The sequence below is a fragment of the Alosa alosa genome, chromosome 18 (assembly GCF_017589495.1).
Source record: "Alosa alosa isolate M-15738 ecotype Scorff River chromosome 18, AALO_Geno_1.1, whole genome shotgun sequence".
Classification (NCBI taxonomy): Eukaryota; Metazoa; Chordata; class Actinopteri; order Clupeiformes; family Clupeidae; genus Alosa; species Alosa alosa.
The window spans coordinates 14,262,552-14,281,550 of record NC_063206.1 but is presented as its reverse complement, the minus strand read 5'-3'; the positions used below and the strand labels follow the sequence as shown (position 1 = coordinate 14,281,550).

Sequence of the window (18,999 nt, the reverse complement as noted above, 5' to 3'; positions counted from 1 at the left end):
ATGTTGGTAATTGCTTCAGCCCCCGCTGCAGCTAGTCCAGTGAGTTGGTTTAGCTGGTGCCATACACACGCATATTTGATATTTCAGAAATGGCCTCCGAGGTCGTTTACTCAAGTATGTGACGCCACCTTATTGAATTTGGCCAGCTGATAACCCTCTGTGGGTCTTTTTCTATGCTATTTCTAAAAACATTATTGTAATCTAAACACTAAATCAAAAGATACATTAACTTACCTCAACACATAATTCACCTATTTGCTTTTTAAAATCTCATCCTTGTCTCCTGGTACTTGACCATGCGTCTTTATCATGGTATACATTTTCTGCATTTTAGGGGATTCTGTGAGCTCTCCCTAAATTCCCAATCAGCAGAGAGATATCATAGTTCATGTTACTCAAAATAATCGTAGAGAACAATGCTCTTGTGTTTCAGTCATTATTTGAAGATGTGCTCTTTTGAAGGGATTGATTCATGTGTATTCTTTTTTTGAAGATTATGAGATTAAGAGGATGTTTGCTATTTGTTCATGTGTATTTGTAAAATCTTAAGCTATTACAATATTGTAAATATGGTCAAATTATTAGTTGCTTCTGTCTCTCAGTGTTGTAGGCCTACTTATTTATTTTTTTAAATAAAGCTTCTCTATTAAGACCTACAATAAGTGTGGACTTGTTATGTGGTCTAGGAGTTGTATGTATATAAACATATTCCATTAGTAGGCCTACTATTGATCTGGCCATCCCTATCGAGATAGACAGGTTCCCACAATGCACCAGACAAAATATGGGTTGATTTCCCATCAGTCCTGTCCGAATTGCATTATGACTGAGAAGATCAAACATGCAGTCCATGTTGTTTGTAGAGGACTTCTGCTTGTGCAGATTTCTGACAGCAGTGATACACTGTCAGTCTTGTCTGGGTGAATCCAGAAAAGATCCCATTGACAACAATTTCCAAACTTGCAGTTTTGCTACTTCCACGGGTGTAACCAGCAATCAAATGAAACTTAAATTTGTGAATTAAAGTCTTACCAAATCATTTCAGAAGTGCAGCAAACATCTTTCTTGTAAACAAAGGTTTTAAATACAGTTGTTTCCAAAGAAAATACATGTCCCTGGGTTTTTGGTGATTCAGAAGCGGATGTCAATGGGCTACTTTCCAGACAACCTGCAGAGCAAATTCAAATTTGCTGACAGGTTCATCTGGGTTCACCTGGGCTACTGTCAGTCATAGGCTGGTGCCTTTTTTCCTCTAAGTAATAAAATAATAATAAGTTTAATTTATATAGCCCCTTTCTCAAACCCAAGGCAAATAGCAAATATAGAAATGAACATCAACCTAGCGTCCCTCTACCTCCTCTTTCCAGCTCACGACCCTCATTCTCTAGCCCCCTCTAGAGGCCAGGCTGACACATGCTGCGTGCTAGAGGTTCAGGGTGGGTGGGCTTTTACAGTACATGACCCCTGTCCTGAGTTACTGTTGTGTGTCTGTCTGATATGGAAACTGGAAAGGGAGAAAAAGAGAAAAAGTTAGATGGGAACTGGAAAAAGTTAAATGTTTGGACGTTGCTCTGACCTTCCGTGTTCTGAGAAATGTGGATCTGAGATTATTTATTTTACTGTGGAAGATTTTTTGAATAATGTTCCTGGCACGTCCAAAGTCATTTTTGCTGGTATGAGAGTTGAATCTCATCTTTCTCTCTCTTCCTTCCTTTCCCTCTCTCTCCTGTCTTTGTAGTCTTTCATTTTTTTCAATAAAATAGCACAATACCTCTAGTCACATTTTGTACTGAATGTGGGTGGCACTGAGTGCAGTCTCTATTCGTTGCCTTTCAGGACTTGACAGAACTCTCCCTGTAAGCTCAGGGGCAGTAGCAGAGCTTAACTGGTCTTTGGAGGGAGTGTGTAGTACTTCACATTATATAAAACTGATTTCAAACATACACATTTTTGTTTACATTTTTCATAGACCTGCTATGCCTCATTAGTACAGCTTACTACACAAAAATGTACTTTTAATTCAAATCCAATAATTTATTGTTTGGCAGCCCTATTTGCTGTTCTGGGAATGTCAGGAATATGTATAAGTTTACTTTATAATAACATGTTTTATGGCCATGTCACTGGTGACATACTGTAACACATGGCTAGCTTCCTTTTTAATACCCCCACAGGTGCTGTAAACCGTGGGGCTGACATGGATTGAAGATACCAGAAGATTCAGGTACTGTACCATGCTTGCAAGTATTCTCGTATCTAAGAAGAGGAAAATCACATGTAATATATACAGGCTATTCAAGGCTATTACATACAGTGAATGTCATGTATGGCATTCCAGTTCCTGATAATGGTATAGAAAATCTGACTGGACCAATGGAATGTGCCTTTCCATTCTGTGACACTGATAACTGATAACAATGCCGCTCATTTATCTAGGTGTGGAAAGTGTGTCTGGCATTACGTTTCTTTTACTGTACAAAGCAAATACCATGTGATTGTTTCATAGCTGTTGAATTAGAATGTGCATATTTGAAATACTGCTTCTTTAATCTGTGCACTTGTGATTGGTGCGCTTTGTAATAAGATGCCAGACTCCACTCATTTCAGTTGGAATACACCAGACAATGCTTAAACTATGGTAGGGGGTATGCATTTAACTAAATGTGCATATAAATGCCCTTTAAATAATAAAGTATCTATCTATCTATCTATCTATCTATCTATCTATCTTTAAATGAAACAAATAAGACAAAACAAGCCATGTAGGCTACCCTAAGTGATAGCATCCAAGAAAATTATTATTTTCTGTCTACCTTCTCACTTATCTTCTGCCAGAAAATAGAAAAAAAACAAAACAGAAACCCATACCAATGCCAGAGGAGTCTGCCTTCAAGTGGAAAAGAATAGTGATAAAAGTTGATTTTAGTCTGTCTGTGAAGGACTTCATCATATCTGTCTGTGAAGGACTTCATCATTTCTGATGCCTGTCTGCCAATCAGCCCTTGGCCATACAATCCCATCCATCCACATATGTAATTGCCTGCCAGAGTGTTCTGAAACAGATTTACCAGTGATTACTGCGATTTACAGGATTAGTGAGAGAAAAAGCTAAATGAACCCAGTTTTGCTTTCACATTTGTGTGTGTGTGTGTGTGTGTGTGTGTACACCTTTCACAATTTCACAAAAATGTTCATCCCATTGAAATTATAATGCTTGCTCTATGAGAACAGGTTATTGGGTTCCGTGTAGGAATAGGAATCAATCCTAAATATTACAAATACATCAAAATGCAATTGAACCTGGATGGATGATATGTACCTTGTTTCTGATAATGTGACCTTGAGCACTTTAGTGGTTAGAAAACAAGTTACAATGTAGGAGTACCGTACATGCTGCTGACTTATAGTTTGTGATATAAAGTGAAGCTCTGTTGTATAAACACTCAGTGCACCAGTGCGTCCATAGTAGGGATATAAGATAGACAGAATACCACCCATCTTTGGTGTTTGACATTAACATTCACATGCTCACACAACACACACACACACACACACACACACACACACACACACACACACACACACACACACACTTTTCTCTCAATATAGGCCTATGTAGTGTTTAGATGTGTAAAGAAACAGACTGTCCTGTGCTTGAGAGTAGGCTACTGTACAGACTGAACTGTTATTCTAAACTGTTTACAGTTACTGCTCTGTATCTCCAACTACAGTGCAATAATAAAGCTTAGGCCATGCCTTGTAGTCTTGGTGGAAGTATTCAGCAGAACTGGTGTTCCATCCCGAAGCCATACACTGGTATGCATACCCCTCATGTTTCAGCTGACTGAGACTGACTGACAACTCCTCTGGGCATGGAGCTACAGAAGCCTATAACCTATCTATCTGTGAGTGTTTTTATTGGGTGGTGGACTGCGATCTGTGTGACATAAATATTGCAATAGGTGTTGAGACAACACACACACACACACACACACACACACACACACACACACACACACACACCTATAAAGTTACCTACTGTCATTCATTACATGTGCATACACAGGAGGGATATCGGAGCCCTGTGTGGCGCTGATAACACAAGGGAAATAACTCCTCTAACTTTTCTATCTTTTCCGTTCCACTTTCAATATTTTTCTTGGCGCCACAGTGAACTTAAAGGACGACTGTAGCTTTAATAAGTCCACCTTAATGAAAATCCCCCACTGCCCCCCCCCCCCCCCCCGCGCTTGTTCGAGGTGACGTCGAACAGGGTCCTAGGGATCGGATCAAGCCGGCCTGTGTGACACGGTTCCACGCAAGAGGAAAGCCAAGGGAGAGAGGATCCGCCACTACGGCAGGTAGTAGCCTACGGCCGTCCGCGGGATCACTCGCCATGAAATGTACGTTGAACGTAAACTTTTCCTAGTTTTAGTCTATTCCAGTTAGCTTTGGGCTTGTTTGGATGCAACAGTCATAGTGCATGTTTTACAAGCAGAACATCCATTGAAAAGACGCAACCGCTGAAAAAGTGCACCTGCTCCGCGCTGTTGCGTGCGAGAACTTTAATCCTCCCTGATATTCCTAATTCCTGTTTTGTTTTGTGTGATGGAATACTGCTTGGGATTTCGTTTTGTTGATCCGTTTAGGTTGTTGTTCTGTTTATTCAGATACGGTCAACTTTTCCTTTAGTTAGAGGGGCTTGTCAGGATGAGCATCGTAGTCCGTAGGCTACACACCTGTCACGGCATATGAGAGGAAGTTCAAGCACATCAAGGGCCTTCGTAAAATGTAGGCCTACTATATATTTAACATTAAGGAACTATGCTTTTAAGTTTGTGGAGGTGCCGCGCTGTTAACACTGCTTAGGCTACTGTACAATCTACACATTCCGTAATTCCTCTCTTGATGAAATTCTGCTGTCAACCATTAGCCTGCATGTAGTCTGTTGGCTATGTTGTCACCTCACATATACAATTGCATTTAATAACATTTAGCCAATAATGTGTATGATTATTATGCCGTGATTATCCTACAGAACCAATGTAGGCCTGTCATCATGATTGGATGAAAGTTTAGATGCACGTTGCTGGTAGACAGTTTGTTCTAAATCCACTGCTTATGCATGAGACTGGCATGAGCCCCATTATGGGCCGAAACTGAAGCGGTCAGGGTGGTCTTTCTGGTCACATGAGCCTCTCTACTTTGCCTTTTTAAATGCTGTTCCCCCGAGAAATGTCCTGTGGTGTGTTCTCTGGCCGGTGTTAGAAAAGACCTGGGCCAACCCCAACTGGCTATTCTTTTCATGGTACATAGATGCCTAGGCCTGGAATGATGCCATGGGACTGTGCTTGTCTTGAGCTCATTCAGACTCTGCTGTGTGGGTTGCTGTAAGTTGCAGTAAATTGGCTGCTAACAGGTGCTTGCTTTTAGAAGTCAGCTCTGAGATTCTGTGTGGCTCCGGGGTCGGGTAGACTGTCCTGAAGATGGGGGTTATGGAGATGGTGGTGTCCTGGAGAATCCCAGGAGGGCGGAGAGTGGAGGCTCTCCAAGGATCACCCCTCCATCAGCATGGCAACTAAGGAGTACGAATAGAAACCGGATGTGGATTAAGGTCTCTGGGCATTTTGAGACGCTGGCTTGGCATTTTGGATTGATTTCAATCATGACATTTGATATATTTGTATTCATGCTACATTTTGCTCACATGTGTTATGTTTTTGTGTCTTTTAGAGGTTTTCAGGCTTTAAGTTATGGTTGGTCTTATGTAACTTTTATAGCTTCCGCTAAATTGATATGTGAACCACACATGTTCCCATTTGAAATGTGAAGCTTCTAACAGCACTGCCAATGGGGGAAGTTTATTATCAGGAGTCCCAGACTGAGACTCTCCTTCTAGCAAGTTCTCTCAGTCTGAGGCAAATGATGCAGAGATGCCATACACTCAGCGCTTGGATTACTGTAAACCCACCCCCTATGCTGTGTTTGTCCTGGCCTTTGGATCAATCTGGCAAGGACTGTGTGTGTGTGTGTGTGTGTGTGTGTGTGTGTGTGTGTGTGTGTGTGTGTGTGTGTGTGTGTGTGTGTGTGTGTGTGTGTGTGTGTGTGTGTGTGTGTGTGTAAGAGAGAGAGAGAGAGAGAGAGAGAGATGTGATGTGATGTGATGTAATGTGATGTGTGTGTGTGTGTGTGTGTGTGTGTGTGTGTGTGTGTGACCTTATATTCACTTTATCCAACTTCTTCAAATACACACACACACATACACACACACAGAGGTATGCAGAGACCCACAGCTGGACTCTCCCCCCTTGGTCTGTCATAAGGTCATGAATGAGCATCACAACACCTGACTGCTGCCCTCACTCAATAGAGATCACAGCGTCTGAGCTCACTTCTCAGAGCGTCTGCATCATTCATGTGTCAGTATGAAGCCTCAGGTGGTTTGGGAGATAACACTAACCTTTTCATTCAAGCCTGCCGAGAATAGTTTTCAACCCACATGCAGCACATACCAAAAATTACATAGCTGATATATTTAGGTAGAAATATAATACTTATCTTAATGTTTTACTGTAGTAACAACATTTTCCTGATACACTTACATATTTATCACTACCTATCAGATTTATGAAACTGATATGCTTAAGCAGTGATACTGCTGAATTATGTTTGATTGCATTATATGTCAGAATCAGTTGCGGGCGTGATGAAGCAATGCTAATGTCACTGACTGATGGTGTCGCTTCGGAGAATAGCGTCTGCTAAATATCTCTCAATTTCAACTTCATATAATCAATGCTCTCAACAAATTCTCTATGCCAACAACAAAGTGGTGTAAAAGCATCACATGGATCAGCTCGTGTAGGTGGATGCCGTCTGCCAAATTAGGCCTGGTGCTGGACTGTCCTGGACCGGTTGGCTTTTCATGATTATCTTGACTCCTGTGCTCAGGCGCGCCTCTCATGTCATAAGTGCCTGTCTTATCAGCTGGCCATGAGGCGGTTGGGCTGGGATCTCGGCTCTTTTGCAGAGCCGCCTGACTCTCAGCTCCACGTTGCGGGGTCCCGACAGGCTTCTGTTTAACCACCCCACCCACCCCCAGGCGAATACCGCATGGATGTCTTCCCTCCTCACTGCTGTCAGGGACTATTTTAGCTCTCTCAAACACCCTTACTGTACGACTATGCTACAGCACGACCTGGTTTCTGCTAAAGCCGAATCACCAGTGCCGCACATTAAACAGCAGGTTATTTGACGAGTAATTAACAGTAATAACTTCACTAGTAGATTTTCTCATGAGGTACGGCATTGGCCCCGCTGGTCCTGTGATTTAGGTGCTAGTGGCCATGCAGTGATGTTGGTCGTGATTCATGCTGGCAGGTGCTGGCCTGAAAGGAGCCGGTAGTTTAGGGAGTTACCACAGGATTCACACAGCAATCCTCCTCGTCAGCAGTTGTGTGGCTGAAGGGGTTAGACAGGAGGACTGACCCTATAGATTTCCAGCCCTCTAGTCCTACACAAGGTCTGGTTCTGCGTGTGTGATATGTTTGATTGACTTTGATGGTTTGGTTCTTAATGCTTTACTGGCAGAAAGTTTTAAAAGCACTGTAAGGAGAGCAGATTGTATTCGTGTGATCTTGTCTCAGTGTTGTGGTCATGCTTTGCAGTGCATAACAGCGGGGGAAAAAGTGAATGTGTGAGCCTGCTGTAATGTCCACTTCACGCCTTGATAGATGAGTGTTCATTTGTCATTTCCCGAGGCTCTCTGCACTGCCAGAGGGTAGCTGATGTGATCAGTGTGGGACCCTGACACCCGGGTACAGTGGTCTAGAAAAAATCAGCCGGCCTGGGAAGAGGCTATATTAGCACTGTGAATCACAGGAAGCCTGCCATTCTAGGTGTCCCCTTGCATGCCATATATGGCACCCCCCGCTCCCCACTCCCCCCCACCACCACCCCCACCCTCCCACAATGCCCCTGTACTATCACTTTCTTGCATGGGTTAGCTATTCTTAGCCTGTCACTTCGGCTCATCTGAGCAGGCAAGACCTCTCCTCCTTTTGCTCTTTTCTGTCTGTCTTTCATAGTTCTGGCTTAGCTGAAAAAAAGAGTGTAAGCATGATTTGATTATTTGCTGCTCTGTTGGTGTAAACTTGTTGGCTTGCTGTCCATTCTGTTGAGCTGTTTGGGACCTGCTGACTTTTTCCTTCCTTCTGCTGTCTTTTTTGTCTCACATTTTTTTTGTAACATTTTTTTTTTCTCTGCTTACAGAAGCTACCTGGTGCCTGTTACACTTCCTAACCTCCATTTTTCCAACTGTTTGGAGGAAGAATCAAAGTCCATCCAAAGCAAGTACGTTTTTTGAAAGAAAATGAGCACCTACACCATCACCCTCAATGGACCGGCACCTTGGGGATTCCGTCTACAGGGAGGGAAGGACTTCAACATGCCCCTGACCATCTCCAGGGTAAGAGCCCACCAGGGCCCCCCTTCCCCCTGCTGGTCAGCCCAGCACGAGCTTGCTGGTTCTCGGCTGGTGTGTGTCTGTGTGTGCCCAAGCAGAGAAGACTCCTCGTAGTGTTATGACAATTCTGAGAGATCTGTGAGGCCTCTGACCGTTTGAATGAGTGTGGGGACTGCTTGTGCACTGGCGAGCCAGGGCAAATTTAAATTTAAGGCCTTTCTAAAAATGGCACTGTGAGTCATCGCAGAAGACACTGGGTATTGATTAAACCCCTTATCATTTGCCCCATTGGATCCATTGTAGTGTTGATGACATAACTGGCACATTTAGGGTGAATGGGTTGAAGTGGACAGGCATAAAGGGAGGGGAGGAGTTTCCCCATAGGAAAAAGATTACAGCTCTGATTACAGGCCTATGTCGTATCTCCACATATTTCTGGTGTCTTTCACAAAATCGACTAAGGGTTTAACAAAGTTTCCACTTAATATGCAGTGGTATATTTATATGGGCTGTAAGTGCTTCAGCTGACTCTGGTGCAGTACAGAATTAGCCTAGCATTTGCTGTGGTTCAGTTTCGTGTGACTCCAGGCTCAATTTGAATGCTCAGGTTTTATGAACCTTTAGACTGGCATAAGATATAAATGGAGATAATATAAATGTTTGGCTATTATTGGACACGTGTGGTTTCTGCAGGAAAGTTATGAAGTAATTTAATTTATGATTCAGAGGTTTCTTCTGGTTGTATCCAGTTTCATTGAAAACATGTTCCAGTGTCTCTTGACTAGAGTAGGGGACATGCATTTTTGTCAATTTGGATACAGACCTCCTCAGTGTTCTCACAGCACGGCCTGTCTCACAACATTCACCAAAGTGAAAGGATATCCTAATCTTATAATTATAAATAATACATACTTTTGTAATTACCACTCAATTGTGATAATACATGGTCATTTTATATTATACTAACATGTCAGTTAAACTTGATGAAGACAAATTTTAATTTTGTTAGCCCCCCATGAAGATCACATGAAGGACACAGAGCCTGTCTTGGTTGTCTTAATTTGGCTTCCTGAGTGTGACCCAAGCGGAATTTGTAGTTTGTTATCACAATGCAATAGTGTGGATGTCTTTCTGAAGAGGTGTCGTGGTGGATGCATGTCAGTGTGGCTATAGATGTCGCTTAATTCTCAGAAGTAATATGAATGGAAGAGGCAGGAGATATGTTGGAGAGTACAGCACTGCCTCTCTCTGTGAGTGTGTGTGTGTGTGTGTGTGTTTGTGTGTGTGTGTGTGTGTGTGTCTGCGTGAGTGTATGCGTGTGTGTGTACGTTGGACTGTAGGTGATGTGCTCGCTGGAATCTGGAATAGGTGTTATATATACTGGTATATATTGACTCTCTGTTGTTGGTCTTTGATATCAGGGCTCTTTGCTTTGGGAATGTGTGCGCTTCCATGTGATTATGTGTAATGGACAAGTATGACACGGTCAGTGGGCTCTCCTCCCAGCCATTGTAGAGGTATTAGTGGAACCTTTGTTCCAAAAAATAGCTGCATTTAAAAAAGGACCTGCAGTGTCAAGCGGTGTCAGTTAGATGGGCTCTGTCGTAAAATGATAGAGTGCCATTCTGTCACCCGTCCATGCGTACCTTGCGGTCACGAACAAATGCATGCTCTTTTCCTGGCCAGGCTCTCCCTGCACTTGTCATAGTGCAGATGATGTCAGAGGACTTTAATGGGGTCCTCCGCAGCTGGAAATGTGGACACTGTGATTGTTTTACATCATGGAGACAGCTTAGTCAAAGCACCAGAGATACAATAGCACTGTTTTCTAATTCTGCACCACTGTACATTTGATCAGATCCTTTCCATAATGACCTCACTATCCAATGTTCCAGTGTTCCATACATGAGGAAGATAATCTATGACAGAACTTGAGGATGTTTTGTTATTGCTTTTAAACAGCAATTTTGTTTGTTGGCTTGTTATCATATTGTTGTGTCAGTGTTGTGATTATGTTTGATAGTGTGCTTCCATCATATGTGACATTAACGTTACAGTGTAGAATAACAAAGTGTAGCTGTTTTGTGGGTGTTGTATGTATAAATGTAATAAAATGTATATAGAAAAAGGTATTTTTGGTTTGTGTTGAAGGCAGTACACTGTAGGTGACTTGTAGAACTGTAAGCTAGTTCCCATACAGTAGAGGGGATTGAGGCAGAATGGCTATGGTCTGGAGTGGTGTCTGAGGGCAGTGTTTAAATTTGTGTGGTGACGGTCAGGATTTACGTCCCTGAGCTGTGCACCCTGGCTGGCTGTGGGGCAGCAGGGGTGGAGGCCGTCTCCCTTTTCCGGCCGAGCGGCGGCCGAGCAGAAGGCCCAGTCACTCAGAGGCCTGACAGGTGGCCCCTGCTGCTGCCGCTACTCCTGGGCATCGGGTGCCTCTGCTGCTGCTGCTGCTGCCTCTGCCGGTGGCTAAAAATACATCACGCTAACGGTGATTGTGTGGGAAGCCTGCAGACATGGAGTATTTTTGTAGTGGACCAGGTGGAACAGAAGAAGAATAATGTGTGTGTGTGTGTGTGTGTGTGTGTGTGTGTGTGTGTGTGTGTGTGTGTGTGTGTCTGTGTCTGTGTGTGTCTGTGTCTGTGTCTGTGTGTGTGTGTGTGTGTCTGTGTATATCTGTTTTAGTGTGCACACAAGTAATTATGAGCTTTTCAAACAATGTTGGAGATTGGGGCACTGTAGAAGTAAGGCAAAAGACAGCTGTCTTTTATGGACAGCTCACAGCCCGTTAAATGTTTGTGAGGCAAGATAGTTTATCACTCTGTTCCTCTGTTCATTCATTATTTCATAGACTCTCTGATACCCTCAATTAGAGGGACATAAATGGCTTCCCGCTGACCCGGTCACTCTGACTAATTAAAAACAGTAGTTATCTTATTCTGGTGCCACTTGAGGGCACTTGCAGCAGATGCGCTCAACCAGGGGCGTCATGCAAGCCGAAATTCAGGGGGCACAATCAGGCAATTCAAATTCAGCTCATTAAAGTGTAAGCTCATAATAAAGCATGTTTAGACACAACATTTACACTTAGGCCTTCTACACATGATTTTAAAAAATGTTGGCTACCATTGCAGTTGTTATGATTTTAAATTGATATGTGACCTAAGAACAATCTTACATTAAAAAGGGTGCTGAGGTCTGACTTTGTGGTGCTCAGAAATTAAATTATTTTAATCTTAATTCATGTGATGAAGGACTTTGAAAGAAGTTTGACAGGTTTCAGTGCTGAGTAAGGTTAACACTAAATATTTGAATATTTTACTAGTAGGCCTAATATATGTTTCATTACCATTATGGCAAGCAATAGGCTACCTCATTTGTAAGTTGCTACCTGCAAATCATGAGCAAGTGACCTGATAATATGAGCACATGAGAGAGACTATACTTTCTTGCCCTCTACATCACAGTCATAGCGATCCTATACAAAACAACTTTAGGCCATATTTGGAACGGGTAGCCTATCCCTTTTCACTACATGGATTAGCTGCCAGATACATGAGAACAAGTGGAGAAACATCCAACGCGATGCCTTGGTAGGCCTAATGTTAATTAGGTTGGATTTTCTAGTCACTGCAAATTTAACACCCTTGTTTCTATGAAACTGGAAACAATTGAACCAGGAGACTTTGCCAAATATTTGTAAGAGTAGGGCTACGTTACACTGACACCATGTAGGCTAAAGTTAACGTAATGCCCTGAATTCGCTGCCAACATCAAATCCATAGTTCTAACTTTTTGATCACCAAGTCAAAATTTCCAGGTCAGCCACAAATAATTCCACTACTTTTTATTGCTTATCCTAGTCTACTTACCACTTCAACACCATTGACTGTATCTGTTTAAACTGTAACTGTTCAACAGTTCAACACAAGTAAAACGTTGCGAGCTCAATGCACGTGTGAGTTGTTAAGGGAACATTAGCCTGGCCTTTATTGCCTTCCTATGTACTCCTATGCTCGATTTTCATCTCCCTCCGCAAAGCGCACCAAGGGGATGGCAAATGGCCAGGCTAAAGGAACATACACAGACACCAATTTTAGGAAAAGGGCTGATGTTGACCGGTCTTCAGCTATTTTGGTACGGTTTATTAGCCTGACGTAGTCATACTCAATTCTAGTCAGAATATGAGTCTGATACTGCTCCATTGGGACGTTATTATGGGGCGTGTTTCAACCGATACAGGGGGGGAATGCCTCTGCACTCAATTGGATAGACCTAACCAATCAGAGCAACGAAATAGCTTACCGTAAGGTGTAGGAAGAAACACACAAACCACAAATCACACAAACACTTCTCCACAAAAGCCTTAACATTGTTTTCTGGTCTTTTGTAAAAGTTAGTGCCGTCAATAACTCCTAGCCTACAACACTCATTAGCGAAATCTAAGAGATACGTAGCCTAGTAGGGTAGGCTATTAGGAAAAAACTGAAAGCCTATATCGCCTCCGTTTTTTAAAAAAAATTGTTGAACACTGATATGCTACAAACATGTTAAACAGCTGGGAAAGGCTGTCGCAAATCCCTCGAACAGGTGGTCAATCAGAGATTTCAAACGAACGAGGAACATGTCGCAATGCAACAGCGCTGTTTTCCCTTGATGAAAGTGAAACCACGAGTTTTCCCACATCTCAACTTTGGCCAAAGTTTTCAGAAATAATCGTTTTCAGTGATAAAACCTCATTAAATAATATGCATTTTCCATATGGGGTCTTAAAAGCCATGTATCCTTCTAGCCACAGCGTTTTTGTTTGAAACATAAGCCTAATCTAAGCGTGCTCAAATGACGTAATAGACGCTGTTGCTCACCTGTCCATCATCGTAAAGCCCGATCTAGGGCGAGCATACTTGCTCCACAATGGAGCAATGCCAGACCGAACTTCCCGACCTCAAATGTTGTGGGCGGGACTAAGTTCGGAATGGCACCCAGGCTAACGGTTTATTACACATCCAGAATACATTTGAGTCGTTGTAGGCTCTGGCTTATTATGGAGCATAATAGGAACAAAGTTATGATCAAAAAAATTATCAGGGAGGAAAAATCTGAGATGGCACGTGCCCCCTTTTATTTCAATGGGCATATGACACCACTGCGCTCAACAGATGAGTAGATGAGTTACGCGATTTAATTAGCCTAAAGATAGAGAATGAGAGAGAGAGGGAGGGAGGGAGAAAGAAAGTTTCAACCTTATGCACTTCTCCAGCAATGCTCACACAGTTAGCCAATGGGAGACCAGAACCAGAGAATAATTAATTCAGTGTTGTTGTGTAGGGTGGCAGCCTATCTCATCTCTCTTATTCAGTGTGTCTAAATCCACTATTCCTCCCGTTAGCCGCGGTGATCTGCCCTAATGTGCTTGGATCAGAGTGACTGGAACAGTTGCTATAGATAGAAATCCTCCCCTTCTAGATTTCACAAAATTCTTCAAAGTAAAGATGTCTATCTGCCTACCTAACAGGAAGCCATGCAATTTTATTTTATTTTGCATATCAATTGATCTGTCACGGACTCCTTAACATCAGAAGGCCTCATGCGAAGGGTGGCTTTTGGCTAACTCAACTCAGACGTCAGCTTCTCTGAGGGTTATGTGGAATCTTTGTGTTGTTGTATACCCACAGGCCACCATGTTAACCAAGCTTTGATGAACTCAATAAATAATGTATTACTGTATATAGGTCTACATGTAGATCCATTTAGAACCAAGCTATGGTGTTATGGAACCACCCTAGCAACCATCTTAATTTCCCTAGCAACAACCTAGCAACCATCGTTATTTTCGAATTATAAATCCATCTATTGTATAGATTGAAGCTGAAACTAGTTCTGCAGGAGGATTTATGCTGAAAGGCAGAGAAACCGAAACAGATGGCAACAAACTTGTTGGTCAGTTCTAACACTGGGGAGCAGACGATGGATAAAAATACTTTTCTGTGAAATGGGATGAGAAGAACCCTGGGTGTAAGGGCGGGAAGTGGCAGTCAAACACTTTGCTAGTTTCAGGATAAAAAACAAAATGTGCTCTGTGTTTAGAAATTACTATCAAATCATATAGACCAATAAACTAATTTTATTTGCCATAGCCAATGAACTGCTTGGCCACAGCCTGTGCAATATCAATGATTTTTTTGTTAATGGAGTATTAGCACCATGAATAATCAAAGTATGTTTTGAAAATCTGTTCAAAGAGAAAATGTAGAAGCACTGTTTTTCTAAGGGGCTCATATAACTCATTCAAGTTTATTAAGCAATCCTGAGTGTGCTACAGTATGTACTGTAATATTTTTCTTGGATAGATCGCCAATTATTGGCCAAACAGGCCAATTATAGTGAAATTGTGAACCTGCTGCAAGTATCTGCACAGAAAAGCTCATTCTGTTTATCAAGTCAATTAAAATGAGTAGATAGTAACTAAAATAATTGATCACGTGCCAAATAACAGATATTTTGATGCAAATTAGTGATAGTGATGTTTGAGTCATCTATTATTCACACCTTTCATTCCTCTTCATCTGGAAAGCACTAATGGTGCTTGTATTTCCTTCATGATGTGATTCCTTCATGAAGACACTGTCAAGATGTTTTAATAGTTAAGTAATGTGATGTTATATAAAAACATTATCAAAATACACTGTCTAATTCCGTTGGAATTTAAAGGCGGAAAAAAAGGATAGGGCTCAGCATCGTTTTACGATGGCCTCTCAATGCTTTGGGGTGGCTGTTGTGCCACTGAAATGCATCTTGGAGAGGAGCCTGCCTGATTATTTTCTCAGACTTTGCGTGTCTTCTTACCGAGGCATCGTCAACAGCTCCTATCATTTCTCCTCAGTTGGGGTTTCTTGTCACCGTGGTCATTTGGTGCTGGCGAGTGCACCAAAAGTGTCCCCCCTCACCACTACCACAACACACACACACACCCACACACACACACGCACACCTCCACCTCTGGTCTCCAGTGTGGTGTGCTGTAGTGGTCAGTCCATTTGCTGTGTTCCCACACTACCAGGCGGCTACATGGCTCTGACAAATCATGTGAAAGGAGCTGGAGCTTTCTGGGGAGGTTACTGAGAAAAAACGGCATCACATTGGGGCCATCAGAGCACTTCAGAGCAGAGTGCTCTCTCTCTCTCTCTCTTTCTCTCTCTCTCTCTCTCTCTCTCTCTCTCTCTCTCTTGTGCTACATGTCTTAAAATATTACCAGACCAGGAGTGGATGTGACGGTCTCACTGCTTGTCAGCACTAATGGTTCTGTCCATCTGTTTGGACAACTTAGGAGCTGTCCCTCTGGCATGTCCTTAGAATTGAGATTTTTAAAACCAAGCAAAAAATCTAGCAAAAAAAAAGACAGAGGGAAAAAAAAAACGATGGAAAAATTCCAGGAAAGAGCAACTAAGGAGACAAAGAAATAAGGAAAGAAAGTGATGGAATGAATGAAATAACACATTTTGTGTTGAATGTGTTGAATCAACGCTGAGGACAGCAGCATGTTCACATCTGCGTCCCTGCATGCTGTCGTAAAATTTAATCGAACCCTGTATGACACAGTCCTGTACATCCTTGTTCTGCAAAACTGGATTTTAATTTAGAGTTATGATGGTGTCCCCACTGGTCTGATTGGATTTTGTTTACAAGCAGCATCCCATAGACCAGTGAAACGACACAACCGTGGCCCCACCCTCTCTGATACGCATAAATGGCAATGCAGTAACTCACAGCCACAGCACCATGACACCCAGAGCCTCTCCCCGGCTAGCCCCCCCAACACGCCACCGGGGATGACTCACCCCACTGGGCAGGGGTGAGCCCTCGCTGGATTTTTTGACCAGTTGGGGTGGGCACCCACACTTAACGTCATGCCAACCGCCGGCGCTGGCACTGCCAGTGCTGTGAGGGCACCGGCAGCGGGGATCATCGGTGTCCATACTGTAGTGTGAGACCGGGTCAGTGGTGAGGTTAGGAGCCAACGGTGGGCAGATAATAAAGTGTCTGAGCCCTGGTGGTGCAGACCCCTGCATTCCTGTGTACCCAACCCCCTCCTCCTCCTGCCTCTGTTGCCCCCCCCCCAGCCCACCCCCAACCCCGGGCCTGTGGTATGGGACCCAGCGCTCGGGGAGTGCTGACAGGCATGGCTGTTTTTAGCTGCATGCTGAAGGTCAGCAGTGTAGGGCCAGATTGTGAAGGCTATAGATACTAGCAAGTGCGACATCCCACCAACAGACTCCCCCTACCCCCCCCCCCCCCCCCCCACTAGCCCTCCCAACCTCAGCCTAACATAACCCAGCAGATACCCTCTGAGAACTACTTCCAGGGCCCTTTAAAGCATGGAGAAGTCTTCATGATGAAGTACTCTTACCTGAGGATCTGCTTGCACTGTGTTTTGAAAAGCATTATGTTGTGTTGTTGTGCCCGTTTGCTATTTTGTGCTCAGGGGCTGATTAAGTGTGCGCACCTGACTTCACCTGCACAGCTATGGTTGGCGTTCCTCCCTCCCTGTTGAGGGCTGGACATTGATTGGCTGGAGTAGCGTGTGTGAATGTGGGGCGTTGGGGGCTGCTGGATGTTGGGTCGAGTTGCGCTCATCAGGTGTCAGATTCTTTTCAAACTTGTTAGCAAAAAACATTCCATCTGTTTTCTTTTTGCGATCAGCGTGTGACCAGCTGATGAAATGTTACATAATTTAGTAATCTTGTTTATGAGGAATGAAAATGTAGCTTTTGCTAAAATGTGGGCGTTCACAGCAGCATATTCAGTACAGCATATAGTGCTATCGTCTAGACTAAATTGTCTTTGAGGAGTGGTGCACTTTAACACTTGATTGGGATAGCAGATGCACACAAAACATAGTGTATATTATGGGAGTGGAGAGTCCCTGTGAACAGGGGAGAGCATAGCTAGTTGAGTGGTGGGCCTCTTTTAGTCTATTTATATCCCTGCCTTTCCATCAGTTTGCTCTATCTCCCTGTCCAGTTCCTACCCTTTGTATCTCTCTCTCTCTCTTTCTCCCTCATTCTCCCTGTCCCCCTCTCTCTTTGTGTGTGCACTGTGTGATTGTTGTGGGCCTCTTATTCCCCCCAGTTCTTTTCTGATAACACAGAGCAGATCTTTTGTGTTTGTGTGTGTGTGTGTGTGTGTGTGTGTGTTTTTTGTTGTGTGTTTGTCTCTCTCTCTTTCTCTCTCTCTCTCTCTCTCTCTCTCTCTCTCTCTCTAGGTACTTGTATGTACTGTGAACGAACCAAACAGGAGATTTGAGCTGGCATATCAGCCAGCCATCAGCCAGCCATTCAGCCGGGCATCAATTGGAATGGGCTGAGTGGGGAGAGTTAAAAGGTGTTTTGTGTGCCAGCCCCATTAATCCCCCTCGCCCTCCCTTTGTTTCCCTGTGTGTTTCCCCGTGTTCCTTTCCTGATCTGCGCTGTTATTATTTTTGCCAAATGAGGCTGAACGAGAAAAATATTGATGGGTGAAAAGAGTGAGGAGTGGGTTTGATGTTGATCCACAAGAAATCACATAGTTGTTTAGACTAAATGCTCTTAGATTAGTGTCACCTCGGTGCCACTCAAACTTAATGTTGACAAGAACCGAGGGCAGATTATCAGCATCAATAGCATCAGTACAATTGTTGCTATAATTATTACTCCCTTTCAGCATCAAGGTAAACTGAGCAATAGATGCTGAATACCACAGCTTGGATCCTGCACTAGCCTGAAATGCCCTTTGTGTAACACCATATTTTAAGCTCTTCTGAAATGGTCACACCTCAATGAGTCTTGTTCAGATATCCTGGTAGGTGCCCTTGGATGAGACAGGAGTCTCACTGACAGAATAAACCATAGTGAGACGCTGGTGTTTAAATTAGAGCTTCGGGAACTCTTTGGGCAGAGACATACCTCACTATCTGCAACATAAAGAGGAGAGGAGACAGCATACAGATGATATATTTGTAACATATGGACTCAACAAATTATGTGCTCATATATCAGTGGAAGGTAGGGGTGGGACAAAATATCAATACAGCGATATATTGTCAAATACAGTCAAATTATTTGTATATTTTTAGGATCCGCTGAGCTAAAACTCTATTTTTGTTGTGAAATGCAGTGAACAATTCTAGCTCTTTGCTCTTTTCATTTTCTTTATTTACACAGATATCATGATGTATCAGAGGTTAATCTTTTGCAATGTATTGAGTGTTGGAGAATCCCTGTATTGTGATATAGCGGATTCTGTGATTCCCGGCCCTAGTGGAAGCCTTTGAGCATTTTAACCATTCCTAATAACACAGTTATGTCATTTAGAGCTCTTGGAACTCCTGGTGATTTTTCCTAACTGCTAGGATTGTTGCTGGCATTGAATGCAAAATGAATGGTTGTTAAATAAAATGATTGCTTTGAGTCTGTCTTTCCATTGAACACTTTCAGCTATGTAGTGCAAGTGCAACAGTCAAAACAAAATAAAAGTCAAAGCAAAATAAAAACCAT

At 43.0% G+C, this 18,999-nt stretch overlaps 1 protein-coding gene across 1 annotated transcript in view; it reads left to right on the top strand.

Annotated features, from left to right (window-relative positions):
* The first annotated feature begins 8,023 nt into the window (after positions 1 to 8,023).
* The window catches only part of ldb3a (LIM domain binding 3a), a 47,750-nt gene continuing 36,774 nt past the window's right edge, over positions 8,024 to 18,999 (top strand). The window contains exons 1-2 of the mRNA XM_048270363.1: positions 8,024 to 8,112; positions 8,272 to 8,467. Of these exons, the coding sequence (XP_048126320.1) occupies positions 8,372 to 8,467 (96 nt within the window). The 5' untranslated portion in view covers positions 8,024 to 8,112; positions 8,272 to 8,371. The remainder of the gene's footprint in view (positions 8,113 to 8,271; positions 8,468 to 18,999) is intronic.